Source organism: Pseudoliparis swirei, chromosome 3, assembly GCF_029220125.1.
Source record: "Pseudoliparis swirei isolate HS2019 ecotype Mariana Trench chromosome 3, NWPU_hadal_v1, whole genome shotgun sequence".
Classification (NCBI taxonomy): domain Eukaryota; kingdom Metazoa; phylum Chordata; class Actinopteri; order Perciformes; family Liparidae; genus Pseudoliparis; species Pseudoliparis swirei.
This window is the reverse complement of record NC_079390.1, coordinates 15,408,082-15,421,802: the sequence shown is the minus strand read 5'-3', so window position 1 is coordinate 15,421,802 and position 13,721 is coordinate 15,408,082. Positions and strand designations below refer to the sequence as shown.

Genomic DNA, 13,721 nt, shown 5'->3' with positions numbered 1-13,721 from the left:
AAACACATTTTCCATCTTAGTTTTTGCCTCAAATATTTGGCACAAACAAGGAGGAACTGATTAGAATCTGGAGGTCGCCGTTACCTCATAAAGAACATTTTGGGCTTAAGAATTACAAAGCTAATTTTGACAATTTCACACAAATGTCTAATAGAACAAGATGAAGTGATGACAATTTGGACAGACACGTAAACTACAAGTTGATTGACTGAGTCGAGGTGATAGTTGTAGTTTGTGTATGTAATATCAATCATTCAAAGTGACAACATATTTTGTAACCAGGAACTCCTTAAGCATTTGGATCAAGATTCAGATTCCGATGCCTTCCAGTGCAGGGAAGATATACTCTCTCATCAGCTGATGGGCTGCAGGTGTGACCACTCCCATGTGCCAATTGGCTGCAGCACCTGCACTGGGAAGTACACCCCGTGGATCACTTCCCCCAACCTGAGCTTTGGGATCCGTCTCCTGTGCCCTGTCTGCTCTGCTTTTCCCCCTGGTCTGCCACAATATATATATATATATAAACTTGAATCCCCACGTCGCTTTATTGTTTGTGGCGCCTCACCGTCACAACTAGAAGAACAACTACGTCGTCCCTCCTCCCTCCACGCTCCGTCACCGATGACGTCTCCGGAGGGGAGTGTCAAACCAGTAGCCCACACAAGCGTGAGCCCGGAATAGTGTTGTCTTCAGTCGGTAGTTCAAGCGCTCATCGAGACACTTAATCAGACGGCATATGATGACGCAGGTTGCTGCGGCAACAGACACACCAGATGCGGTCGCGCACACGTGGTCACGGCGCATTAGCTCGGTTTCATCTCTCTCTCTCTCTCTCAGAAGGCCTCAGCTTCCTCCTCTGCCTTTTTTCTCTCTGTCTCCATGTCCATCCTTTGCTGACCTTCAGCGTCTTCGTGGCACTTTTATTCGGACATGCCGTGATGCTGGGACGGGTCAGCTGACTAGGTTGCTAGTTTTACCCAAATGTTGAGGTCAACTTTGTTCAGAGACAAGGGCCTGAAAGGTCACTAAAGTTGTCAGTTTATCAATTGAAGTCTGTGTATGTCGAGATTGTTTGTCATTGGACTAAATGATGAAGGAATGAAAATGTATTTGTATTGAGACATATTCCAAAAGGCTTTATCGACAAATCCCAACCCGCAGATTTACACTGAGTCCCGTTGTGAAACAGGATCCCGTTACAACCCTACACAAATTGGATCAACCCTGGGACTTGTGTTTGAGTGATGGTCCTGAAATAACAGACAATGGTGTGTTTGTGGCTGACTTTCTAGTGCTTCAGCAAAAAAAGAAAGAATAAGCTAAAGGTCCGCCAGGAAACAGTCAGTGTGGGTGGTCAAAACAAGAGCAAGATTACAGTATACCACTAGGACAGAGCTTTTTTTACCTTAAAAAATAGTAGCATATAACCAGAATCAGAATCAGAATCAGAAACAGGTTTATTGCCAAAGAATGTTTTCACAAACAAACGAGGAATTTTTTTTGGTGGAAGGTGCAACATTTGGACATGACAAACAAACAACAATCAACGCGACGGAAAGACAACAAATAATGTGAGAGTGTTTGTGGAAGTGAAATGATGGCAGACGAAGGCTCATCTCTGGTGATCAGTGCACTGCATCTTTGAATGCTTGCAGCCAATGGAAGGTTAGTCGGTGACCACCCAATAGGCAGCAATGGCAACCACACGCACCCTCCTGGCTGAGCAACAGTCGCGGTGATATGATACAAGCCAGAAAGTCTTCACAGAGTTTTGTAGTTCGACTGAGTTGAGGAAATGTTACTTCCTGTATTCTTGTTGTTCTTAGTTTATACTCTAGGTTGAAATGCACTTATTGTAAGTCGCTTTGGATAAAAGCGTCTGCTAAATGACATGTAATGTAATGTAAAGTTCCCCTTCATTGTCCCCTTTGGAGCTTCACGTGGAGGACAGGAGGACAGGTGGCGGCGTGGGAGCGCCGTATGTCGACAGCAGCATCAAGTGCTCTAGCGATGTCCCGATTCATTCACAGACGAGGCCGCCGAGGCGCAACAAGGTTTGCTCGGTGAAATAAAGATCTTTTGATGGTGAGACTTATGGCAGTGAAGCAGAGGCAGGGTCGGGGGAGGGGGTGCCCGGGGCGTCCCCGCAGCTTTGCTGTTTCGATGATGTCATCCACATGGAGCTCGCCTCAGGCAGGATGTTCAGCCTTTGATGGCAGCGGTTTTCTGCACCATGGTAGACGTATGTATGTGATGAGGCTGGAGTCTGACTGGCCACACGTAGACTGCCACTGCCCGCCTGTTTCAGCGAGGATCTATTTTGCATCATGTGCTTGTGCAACAACAATAATTGGATTTGTTTAAAGAAATACAAACAAGCCAAATAGATAGTTTAGTTGTTTCACTATCAAAGCATAGTGCATTGAGGATCTGCACTTGAAGCTTCTAAATGTTTTGATCCAGTCCTTTTGAATATCAATTCAGTGGAACTCCGATGGGCTCTGACAAAGCGGCAATATTTTTGGGAGTGGGGACAGGTTGGGATTCAAAACATGAACTATGCATCAATAGACTACATTTCAGGTGAAAAGATTTAAAACTTTGACTGAGCACGTATATGAAAAATGTTCTGACCACAGAGGTGAGAAAATAAATGTCCAAGCCTTCAGAGCTCCGTTGCCGGCGAAGTGAAATAGAGCTGAAAGAAAGTGTAAAAACGTTTGTTTGATGGGGTTTAGTGTGATATATGAGATGCCATGTACGGCAGATGAATCCACCCAAGCTTCACATCCTCACATCGATACAGGGTGCAGTTGAACTAGTTGTGACTCCCATCATGTCTGTGCCTCATCACCCGCCGCGTGATTAGCACAAGTGTCCTGAACGCTTAGCTCGGTGCTCCGGCACCGCTTGTAGAGGGTGGCTCATATTCTCTTAAGAATTGCCTCACCGGTATCTGTAAGGTTTCAAGGCCCTGCTGCACACTCGTGCCGCATGAAGCTCCAGCAGTGCTGCTATTTATAGACCCCCTCTCCCCCCCACACACACACTCTCCCCCCTCTATCCCCCCATTTGCAATCCCACCTCTCTCCCTATCGGTGTCAAACATCAGTGGCTGTCAGTGATGACTCTGAGCACTTTAGCTCTCAACCTCGTTGGCGTTGAAGCGGTGCGTATACGTTCCGAATGAGATGCATACAGATTGTGGGTGGCAGCGCTATATTGCATGCTGATGCTCTACAAATTGACACCTGTGCTCAGTGCAGCGTGAACTTGTATCTCCCTCAGACTCCTTCGGGGCCGAGTACGACTAGGAGACCAGGATGAGTCGGGAGGGAGGGTGGGTTTGTAGGAGCAATGTAATTATTGTGCAAAATACGTGCTTTAATGGAAGTAATGCCGGAGCAGTTATTGCATGAAAGAGTTGTTGATGCAAAGTGACAAAACCGTAGCTGCCGTAAAATCACTGTAACTCATATCCTTTATACGCTTATTGCTTTTATAAAGAGATTACTACACATACATGGCAAGGTTTCCTAAATGTAAATTTAAAAACACACACACACAGCAACAAAAACAACACAAATGCAATCATCTATTATTACAAAATTATGCAGAGCAAGGTAGGTCCTCAGCGAATATAGCAGAACGGTTGCCAAGCGACACACGGATGAAGTTGACACACGAAGAAAGCATCTTAAAGAGTTTGGTGATGACGAGCGCCTTCCTGCATCTCACGCCAGCAAATTGTGCAATTGTTGAAGTAGCTTTCCATCATGTTAGCGTTCTTCTTTCATTGTCCAGGTGGGTTTTGATCCCCTCCATTGTCTCTCTGGGAGAAAGATGTTGCAGAAATAGGCTACAAATGACAACGTGCAGGCTAGCTAAAGTAACGAGGTTGCCTTCCCAGAGAGCGCTGGTGTAGTTTATCCGCTCTGGATGGAGGAGAGAGCGGTGGACTGGTATTTCTAAATCCCCACAGTCTCTTTGTTTCTTTCACCTGCATCTGTGTGGTCCGTTGTGTATTCATTGATTGTGCATTCATCTGTTTGACGATCCCGGCGTTGAACCGAGTACTGTTTCCCTCTTGATATTTCCCCTGACCTCAACCTGAACCTACCCATGTCCCTGACCACCAGTAAGGGCCGCTATCATGTTAACAGTCAGGGAACAACGTAGACTTTCCCAACGTCAGCGCGGGATCATTGAGCAGCGCCGCTGCTACGCCGTCACAGCGGTGTGTTTAACTCATCTTTTTACGAGGGCTTCGAATGCGGCTCAGAAAATCCTTTTGCCGTCAAGTCGCTGCGGTTGTAAGAAAGATATGCAGGTTTTTTTTACCCACGAAGCAGGTTGCAAAAGTGATGTATGGATTTATGGAGGAAAGAAGAGGATCCCTGCAACTTCACAGTCCTGTGGGCAACATCACAGTGTTCTCCCTTCTCGGGGCATTACTCTTTCTCTTTCTAAAATGATTTGGACTCCCGCTGCTTGCCCCGCTCTCCCTCACAGTGCAGGCCCCACTCCAGCACAGGTTGATGCCAAAGAAGCAAGGCCCATATCTCCCAGGGTCTTCACCCGCTCCCCTTTAAAAATAGCTTTCTCCCACTTGCCATCCCCTTGTATTCTGCAGTAGAACTCGGCAGAGGCTGCATGCTGCACAACAGCCATCTTTCCACTCTATTTAGTGCCCCCCCCTCCACAACCTCACCCTCCTTTTCAAACACACTTTCCTCAGCACAGGTTGAGGTTATTGAGGAGTCCGATAAAGATGTAATTTTTCCCAACCTCTTGTCATGGTCTAAAAACTGATTTAGACATGACTACTGGGCACTGCTTATCCCGCCATACACTGAGGGATTAACACGCACAGCCCTGAATAGAGTGTTGAAACCCCCCCAAGACAAAAAACTGAAGATTAAAACCCAGAGAAGTCGACACATCGATCCACCTTTCATTTCCTAAATATAAGAAGATTATACTGCAGCTTTATTCTCAATTTGTTTCAGAATGCATTAAATCCCACTTATTATAGAATCATAATTGGCACAATATTCATTATAAATTATGAATATTCATTATTGCCTCACTTGTTTCATATGATAGGCCTGTTGTGAGTGACTTATGTGGTGGCATGGAAGAAGAGGTACTTAATGATACTGTAAAACAGTCAATACTGTGTATATATTTATTTGTATTCGACCTTCATTTAGTCAGGATAATCCCATTGAGATTCTAAAAGTCATTTACGAAAAGGTTTCACATGAACACCACATAAAAAACACTCGTCACAGAATCAACACAACAAATTATGAAAAGCAACAGAAACTATTTCACATCAAATAGATGCTTTGATGCTGCATTCAAGTTCTTGAGCTACAAATTGCTTCGTTAGTGATGCTTAAGCTGAAAACGTGTCTCACGAAGCGCGTACAGAGGATCTGTTGTGAATGTTGCAGCGAGGACACATACAAGCAGAAACAGACACAGTGAGCTCTGAGATGAAGAGCTGCAGGATGGGCTCTTACTGTGGTTGGTTCAAAACAACAAATCGCCGACGGGTCACCGGTGCCTTTTAACACTCTGTACTGTGGGAGAACAAGACTTGAATGGTGGTTGTTCACAGATCGGCTCAGAGTGAGAGTTTCCAGCCCTATTAAAAAAACGGCCAAAGGGATTACGAACATCTCTTTCACTATCTGCCAATCTAACATTGTAACAGCAGAGACAAATCCGAAATGAGTTAGTGAGCGGCAACAACAAGAAGCTCGTAGATTAAAGAGACATCAGAGAGTCAAGGTTGTTAACTTCTTGGAGAAGCAACCGAGTCGCCAGACAAAAGAACCTTTCTGCAAACAGCAGGATGCGTTGGGTCTGAAATGCATTCAGAATTATGTTTCATACCATTTTCACATGACGCCTGCAGAAGGGCACGGGGTTGAGGTGGAACAATTAGTTACATTTAGGGAACACAACCACTTGGTTAAGGTCAGAAGAAACACCACGGTATGTGTTGACAAAACCTCACAAGTGTAAAGATGTTTATTTTCACACGGGACGTGAACAGCCGTCTCCGAGCTGAACGGCCAGTGCTTTCCATCCAACACCCGTCGACACCCCGTAACTTTCATGGCGTGGTATAACTGTTGTTTAGTCTGTGCATTGCTCGTTGCACTAATTCACTTTCTCTGGTTATGCAAACAATCCAGAAAAGAAGAAGAGCAGACTGTGTTTTGGTTAAACGTTGACATTTTACTGGCAGAAACTGAGGAGTAGTAAACAAAAAGAAAATCTTGGACAACTGAAATTCTAACTCCTCTTCATTTAGTTGGAGACAACAACAAAAAAAATTCTACCTCCTGAAAAAACATGCATTGATTAATCATATAGAAGCATTCATTTCAGAACTGAAGATTGGAGACTGGACGAGGACAGAACTAAACAATGAGAATTTGGTTGGACAAGAGCATATCGACCAACCGGAATAAAAGTATAATCTCCTATTACATCGGTATTCATTTTAGCTAAAACATGAAAATCCCATTCATTGTAATGCATTTTACAGTTATTCATTTTACATTTAACATCAAACTGTTACAATAATAAAACAGTGACTTTGTCTTACGCTTTACAAAACATTCATACATTATCATACCCTTCTAATGTACTGTAGACTTCCTTTATGTGAACATCTAAATATTCTATTACAACTCCTCGACTTCGCCTCATATTTCTCTGCCGATACTGATCTAAAAATGTGAACCCTGAGATTTATGCAACCAAAGAGATAGCAAAGTAAAGGTTTCCCCTCATGCATTATATTGATCTGCACTTCACACATTTCATTTATTTTCACTACACACATACACACACATTTCATTTGCACTACACACATACACACACTTTGCATTTTGCACACTGTCTCTATTTGGTGTTTTTATATTTAGTTTAATTTGTCATTAGTATTGTGTATTGTGTATGCATATATGTTGTATATATATTTTATTTTATATTTTGCTTTGTATGCTTCTATATCTTTCATCCCTGTTTTTTATATTTTATTTTTATTTTTTTATTCTTGTGTGTTTGGTTTATTGGTGCTGCTACTGCTACGACAAATTTCCCCTTGGGGATTAATAAAGTATATATCTATCTATCTATCTATCTATCTATTATGAAGTGGTCTTTCGGCCACCTGTTAGATCGGCCAGTCCCCTGCTATTATGAACACGTGGCTTCTTGACTTCTGCTGCCAATTAAGAAAATACCTTTAAAGACTTAAAGGTCTCCTATTAGAGATTAATTTATCCACATCATTTAATTTGTCCACAGTTTAAAACTAAAATGTCTTTTTCAAGTGACATACTTTTGGGTTTTTCATCAGACATTACAAATGTGGCAGTAATCTGTAAAAAGGACAATATCCCAAAGTATTAGATCAAATTAAATACTGTGGTCTTTTTATGCAGTTCATGAACATTATTTAATAAAAGCCTGTTAATGGAGTCTGAGTCTGAGTCCCCCCCCCCCCACATTGCCATCCTTGCTCATCAAGGGCCTCTGAGCAGCAATCACCTCCCAGTGTCAGGATGGCTGCTGTAGCCAGAGAGGGAGAGAGGACCCAAACACCAACAACCTTCCACAGAAAATGGATTTTAAAATTTAAAACAGGTCAAACACACACACAAACTAAACATTACGAACAACACTGGGGAAGAGACAAACAGGGTTTAAATACAGAGGGAAGGTGCAGGTGATTGGACACAGGGGAACGAGACACAGGTGGACACAATGGGGGCGGGGCTTGCAATCACACAGGAGGGCGGCACATGAGGAGGGAGGAGTCTGAAACGAGAGACAAAGTGAGTGACAGACAACAAAACAGAAACAGACAGTGAACACAGAACTACCCAGAAGGTCTGGGCTTAACACCCAGTGTGTTACAAGTAAAAAGGTTGTAAGCACATTATGTAACGTGTGTTAAGACGGCAACACGTATCTACTGGTGCTATTTGTCTTCATCCGTGGAGCCCAGTGCTTGGGCATGCCCTGCTCACGCACTGTGCAGTGGGGTTGCAGCGAGCCCTTGACAATAAACAAGAGAGTGCAAGAAAGCCTGAAAGGTCTGAACTCATCGACTGCAGCGGTGTCTCTCATAGTGTGACCGTAGAGCAAGGTTGTCATTGTCTGATGAATGTTTAATGATGCCAACAGTGTGCAACAGTTTATATAAATGAAGAAGTCTACAGAAGGGAGTCTGTCACTTCTTCTACCCAAGCTTTATCCTTTAGAAACATGTTTAAATCGTCCTTGTTTGTTCTTTTTCTCCCCATCCTCTGACTACTCAGCTCCCCCCATGTTCACGGACACGCCACCTCAGTATGTAGAGGCCAAGCAGGGGGGCAGCATCACTTTGACCTGCACGGCCTTCGGCAACCCCAAGCCCTCCGTCAGCTGGCTGCGGGAAGGCAGCCTCGTGGTCAGCAGTGCCAAGTATAAGGTATTTAACTCCACACTACCTTCATGTCTCTGATCACCGATCCTGTTGCTCCTCTAAGGTACATGCAGTCTGAAAAAGGTGCTTTGTGGGCAACAAGACCCAGAGTCCTTTACGCATCTTGTTGCATGCTTGGTTCACTGAGAATGGTCACCTGGATTATGTGTACGTTTTTTTTCCTGGGCACTCTCAGCTGTTTGCCTCAACTTAACCAGCAGAGTTTCACAACACTAACCACCTGTTGCAACCTTAACCGCGACTGTTTCACAACATTCACCTTGCTTGGCATCAATGTGGAAGTGCCTTGCATTCTTTCTAATGGCCAGCAGGGGGTGACTCCCAAACAAGAAGTCAGATTGTATAGAAGTCTAAAACGATTTCCCTACTTCTCACTTGGTTTAAAATTTCTATGATTTATATCAATATCACACAGCTTTATTTACCCTCTGATAATGAGAAACTGGGAGAAAACTCTGGAAGAGCAACAGAGGAGGGATCCCAGACAATTCCCAGGGAATTAGATGTCTGATGTGCAATAAGGATCTTTACTTGTACAGAGCTTCTCTAGTTTTCCGACCACTCAAAGTTCTTTAACACTACATGACATCATTCACCCATTCACACCCATCCATACACTGATGGGAGGAGCCACCATGCAAGGTGCCACCTGCCCATCAGGACTAACTAACATTCACACATAGTGGGGTCGTATAAGGCTCAGTCATTTCAAATTTGTGTTAAAGTTTGGTTTTCACTTCCAAGTTGAAGTTTAGGGTCTACAGAAAAATTTGAGTCCGAGTGTCAAACACACAGATGAAAAATGGCCTCTAGGGGGCGCCGCAAAATATGTAAACTGCTACAACTTTTGATTAGATTATCCAATTTTAACATATGAGGTATGTATGGATTCAGAATTAAAAGGAGAAACAGGTATACCAAGCATTTGGTGACCAGATAAAAATAAATACACTTTTATCCCAAAATATTACATGGACACAAGCGAAATTATGCTTTTTTTGGAGATAAAGTCTGGAAATGTCCTCAAAGTTGCTATGAAACATGATTTTTAAAGTTATTGTAAATAAAGGCTGTGTAATGACTCGACTGGATTTAAGATTGGTGTTCAGAATATCCCTATAGCACAAACATAGCTAGGATACCCGTACACAAATATGGCTGCATATAGCCTACGTGATATGAAGCACCCAACTTGCAGGCCTTTTGTTATTGTTGCACTTTTTAATTATTTTGCTGGTGAAGAAAAACACTGAGCACCTCAACCCACAACAAGTCCCTGTGATGGTAGTGGACCAACCCCTGTATGACCTTGCAAAAAAAATGCAGTGGACCTTCCCTGACATCTTCGGAGAAGACAAGTTTGTGGTGATGTTAGGTGGGCTCCACATTGAAATGGCTTTGTGGAGTACCATGGGAGATCTTCTGCGTGGATCAGGATGGCCTGAAGCCCTGAAAGAAGCTGGGCTAGTGAATTCAGTGGCAGCAGCCACATCATTTCTGAAGGCATCCAATGTAATGAGAACAAGATATGCCCATCAAGTTACTGTTGTGGTACTCCACAGCCTTCTACAGCGAGCCTATGAGGACAGTGGAACTGAGATGGTCCTTGAGGACTGGGTTGAGAGAGTTGCCCATGAGAGCCCAACATTCTCCTTCTGGCTGCTTGTGTACAAGTACCAACAGAGTATCTTCATGTTCATACGAGCACATCGCGAACGGAAGATCGAACTCATGGTCACAACCCTGCAGAAGCTTGTTCCTCTGTTCTTTGCTCTCGACCATCATAACTATGCCCGGTGGCTTCCAGTCTTTATAAAGGACATGGACTGTCTCCCAGATAGTATCCGGGCAGAGTTCGAAAAGGGACATTGACGGTAACTCGCAGCAATCGACGCTTTTCAGCTATGCCGATTGACCAAGCACACGAGCAAGCCAACAAAAGGGTGAAAGGAGGGTGGCATAATTGGCCTCACAGAGAACCCGGACATGTTGGAACGCTGGATTGTGACAGGCCCGGAAATCAGCCGTGTCCTGGAAGAGTTTACCACTGTAAATGACAGTGATGACTCCGAATGGCGTCCTCATCACGAGGAAGGATCAGCATCACAGCAGCGTTTTCAACGTCACACCAAAGACCTGATGGAGCTGTTGCTCAGCAATGGGAATCCCTTTGAGGAGAGCAGTAAAGACCTGGTTACTTTAGATAACAAGGTGTGAGAGTCTGCAGCCGCTGCAGCATCGGTCCTTAAAGTTGAGTCAATGGGACAAGAGCAGTACAACAACTTCAAAAAGAATGTGCTGGACTCACATGACACACCACTGACAGCTCCGATCAAGCGAAACAACTTGATGTTGTTCCATGAGAAGAAAACACGCAAGAAGACAGCAGCTAAACTGAGGATGCAGCACTTCAAACGTCATGCAGAGCTTTATGGGAAAGCTTTCATTGTGCTGGAAAGCCGGAGGGAATTTGGAAGATTTTTCTGCCACGAGTCTTCGCCATACCCACCTGCATTGTCATGCGAAGGATCCCTCAACTCCTGTACGAAATCAGATTTGTTGTTTTACATCCTGGGAATCCTAAGAGTGGAGGAATATCTGACAGTGAGGAGATAGTTGCACCAGATCTTTATGATTTCATTGTCATTGATGGTGGAGCACTTATCCATTCACTGCCTGGCACGACTGTCCAAGGGAAGACCTTTGAGTCCTACTTCGACAAGGTGTTCTGCCCAAGAGTTCAACGTGACCTGAAAAGATCAACACGAGTGGACATCGTCTGGGACCAGTATCGTGCTTTGACAATCAAAGGAGGAACAAGAGAAAAGCGAGGATCAGGCACCCGACAACGCATCTCTGGCACTGTCAAAGTCCCAAGAGATTGGCAGGCATTTCTGGCAAATGAGGATAATAAGACAGAACTGTTTTCATTCCTGTCAACTGCGCTTGTAACAAATGGACAGTTCCCAGATGACAAAGATGTCTACATAACAGCAGATGATTGCGTCCACCATGTTGGAAACAGTCCTCCAATGGATCGCTGCAACCACGAGGAAGCTGACACTCGTGTCCTAGTGCATCTTCTCCATGCCCTCCAAACAGCATCAGTTGGGATGGTCTATACTGGAGACACAGATGTTGTCGTAATCCTGCTGAGTAATTTCCATCATATCAAGGCTTTGAATGCAACTGCAGAAATCTGGATCTGCTTCAAAACTGGAAAGACATCAAGAATGATCTCCCTGAACACTCTCGCCGCAAAACTGGGCACAGAAACATGTAAAGCCATGGCTCTCTTCCACGCATTCACGGGATCAGACAGCACATCTTCTTTCAAGTTCAGGGGTAAGCGATCCTGCTGCAAATTGATGCACGAAGTTCCACACTTGACAGAGGAGTTCGCAACCATCATTGAGACTCCATTCCAAACCTCTCCAAGGCTGAAAGAAGTTGCAGTAAACTTTGTCTGTAGGCTGTACTCCAGTGAATCAAATGAGGAAAATGATGTTGATCTTCTTCGAATGAGGCTATTCTCACAGAAGACGAGGGATGTTGAAAGAATCCCCCCAACAATGGATGCTTTGGATCTACATCTCAAAAGGAGTGGCTTCCAAGCAAGCATCTGGACAACAGCCCACATGTAAGTATGCACCTGTATGGATTTGAGTACTATATAATCACAAAAAAACCATGCATTTATGTATTCATTCATTTAGGTCTATAATGCCTGACAACAACCCCACTGACCATGGGTGGAAAGAAGAGGACAGCAAACTTCTTCCCATTTGGACTACGATACCACTTGCCAAAGACGTATTCCAACTAGATGTGAAGTGTGGTTGTACAAGTACTTGTACAAGTCGACCTGCCAGTTCTCGGTGCAAGTGCATGAAGGCGAAGTTAAAGTGCACACGTCTGTGCAAGTGCACATGTCAGAACTTCTAAGACTGACATAGAATAAATCAAAGAAGTAAATTATAGTTATCATTGTAGAGTGAAGTTCTCAGAATAAATGTTAGCCCTATGGTCCTCTGTTCATTTTTTGAATGCCAGAAAAACTATTGTTTATCTTCTTATTGTTATTGATTTACTTTCTTCCAGATATAAAGTTCTTTTGTGAAAATTTCTTGTGAATAAAATGATGGCTTGTTGGCTTGATTGATTGATTGATTGATTGATTGATTGACTGACTGAAAAAAGTTGAGACACCTGATCCTAAATCAATACATAGAAAGTTCATGGCTGTTACTACATTTTGCGGCCTCCTAGGGCATAGAATAGACGAGTGAGGAGCATTTCAATTTCAGTTTAATCACCACACAGTCTTGACTTGTGAAATAACATTAAAAGTAAAATTCCTTAGCAACTGTGAGGATATTTTCAGACTTTATCTTTAAAAAAGCATAATTTCGCTTGTGTCCATGTAATATTTTGGGCTAAAAGTGTATTTATTTTTATCTGGTCACCAAATGCTTAGCATACCAGTTTCTCCTTTTAATTCTGAATCCATACATACCTCATTTGTTAAATTTGGTTAATCTAATCAAAAGTTGTAGCAGTTTACATATTTTGCGGCGCCCCCTAGAGGCCATTTTTTATCTGTGTGTTTGACACTCGGACTCACATTTTTCTATAGACCCTAAACTTCAACTTAGAAGTGAAAACCAAACTTTAACACCAATTTGAAATGACTGAGAAAAATTACACATGCATCCGACCCCACTAACACCGTAGGCACAGCTTCGGGAGCAATTGGGGTTAAGTGTCTTACTCAAGGACACATGGACATGGGCTCGCGGAGCCGGGGATCAAACGGTTGATCCTCTGATGGAAGGACGACCCTACTCCACCACAGTCGCCACAAAATTCCAATTCGGAAAATCGTGATGACCATATGTAGATTGCAAACGTATGAATAATATTGATCTGAGAGGACGTCAAGCAACTTCCAGGAGCCGCCCGGACCCGTCTGCACCACGGAGAACCTGGGAAAGGATAACACTCCAAAAAGCACCAAAACGCACACAAGGGAGAGGCGGAGACAAGAGGAGAGGGGATTTGACTCGCAATGGGGATTTGACTTAGTTTACTGCCACTACGTGATCGTCTGGTTTGAGTTTTTAGGGTTTGTGTTTGATGAGAAGAAAGACGCCTCAGTGTTAAAGCTGTATAGTATGGAGCATTGAGCGTGTAAGAATGGAAA

General features: G+C 43.6%; 1 protein-coding gene and 1 long non-coding RNA gene across 4 annotated transcripts in view; both read left to right on the top strand.

The window, feature by feature from the left end:
- igsf9bb (immunoglobulin superfamily, member 9Bb) overlaps nucleotides 1–13,721 on the top strand; it is a 117,610-nt gene that overhangs the window by 50,158 nt on the left and 53,731 nt on the right. For all 3 annotated transcript variants that reach the window (XM_056409077.1, XM_056409068.1, XM_056409086.1), the window contains exon 4: nucleotides 8,352–8,503. In XM_056409077.1, coding sequence (XP_056265052.1) covers nucleotides 8,352–8,503 — 152 coding nt within the window. The remainder of the gene's footprint in view (nucleotides 1–8,351; nucleotides 8,504–13,721) is intronic.
- LOC130190002 (uncharacterized) lies at nucleotides 11,116–12,670 on the top strand. The gene is made up of 2 exons (XR_008830890.1): nucleotides 11,116–12,158; nucleotides 12,235–12,670. It is a non-coding gene; the product is annotated as an uncharacterized LOC130190002 (long non-coding RNA).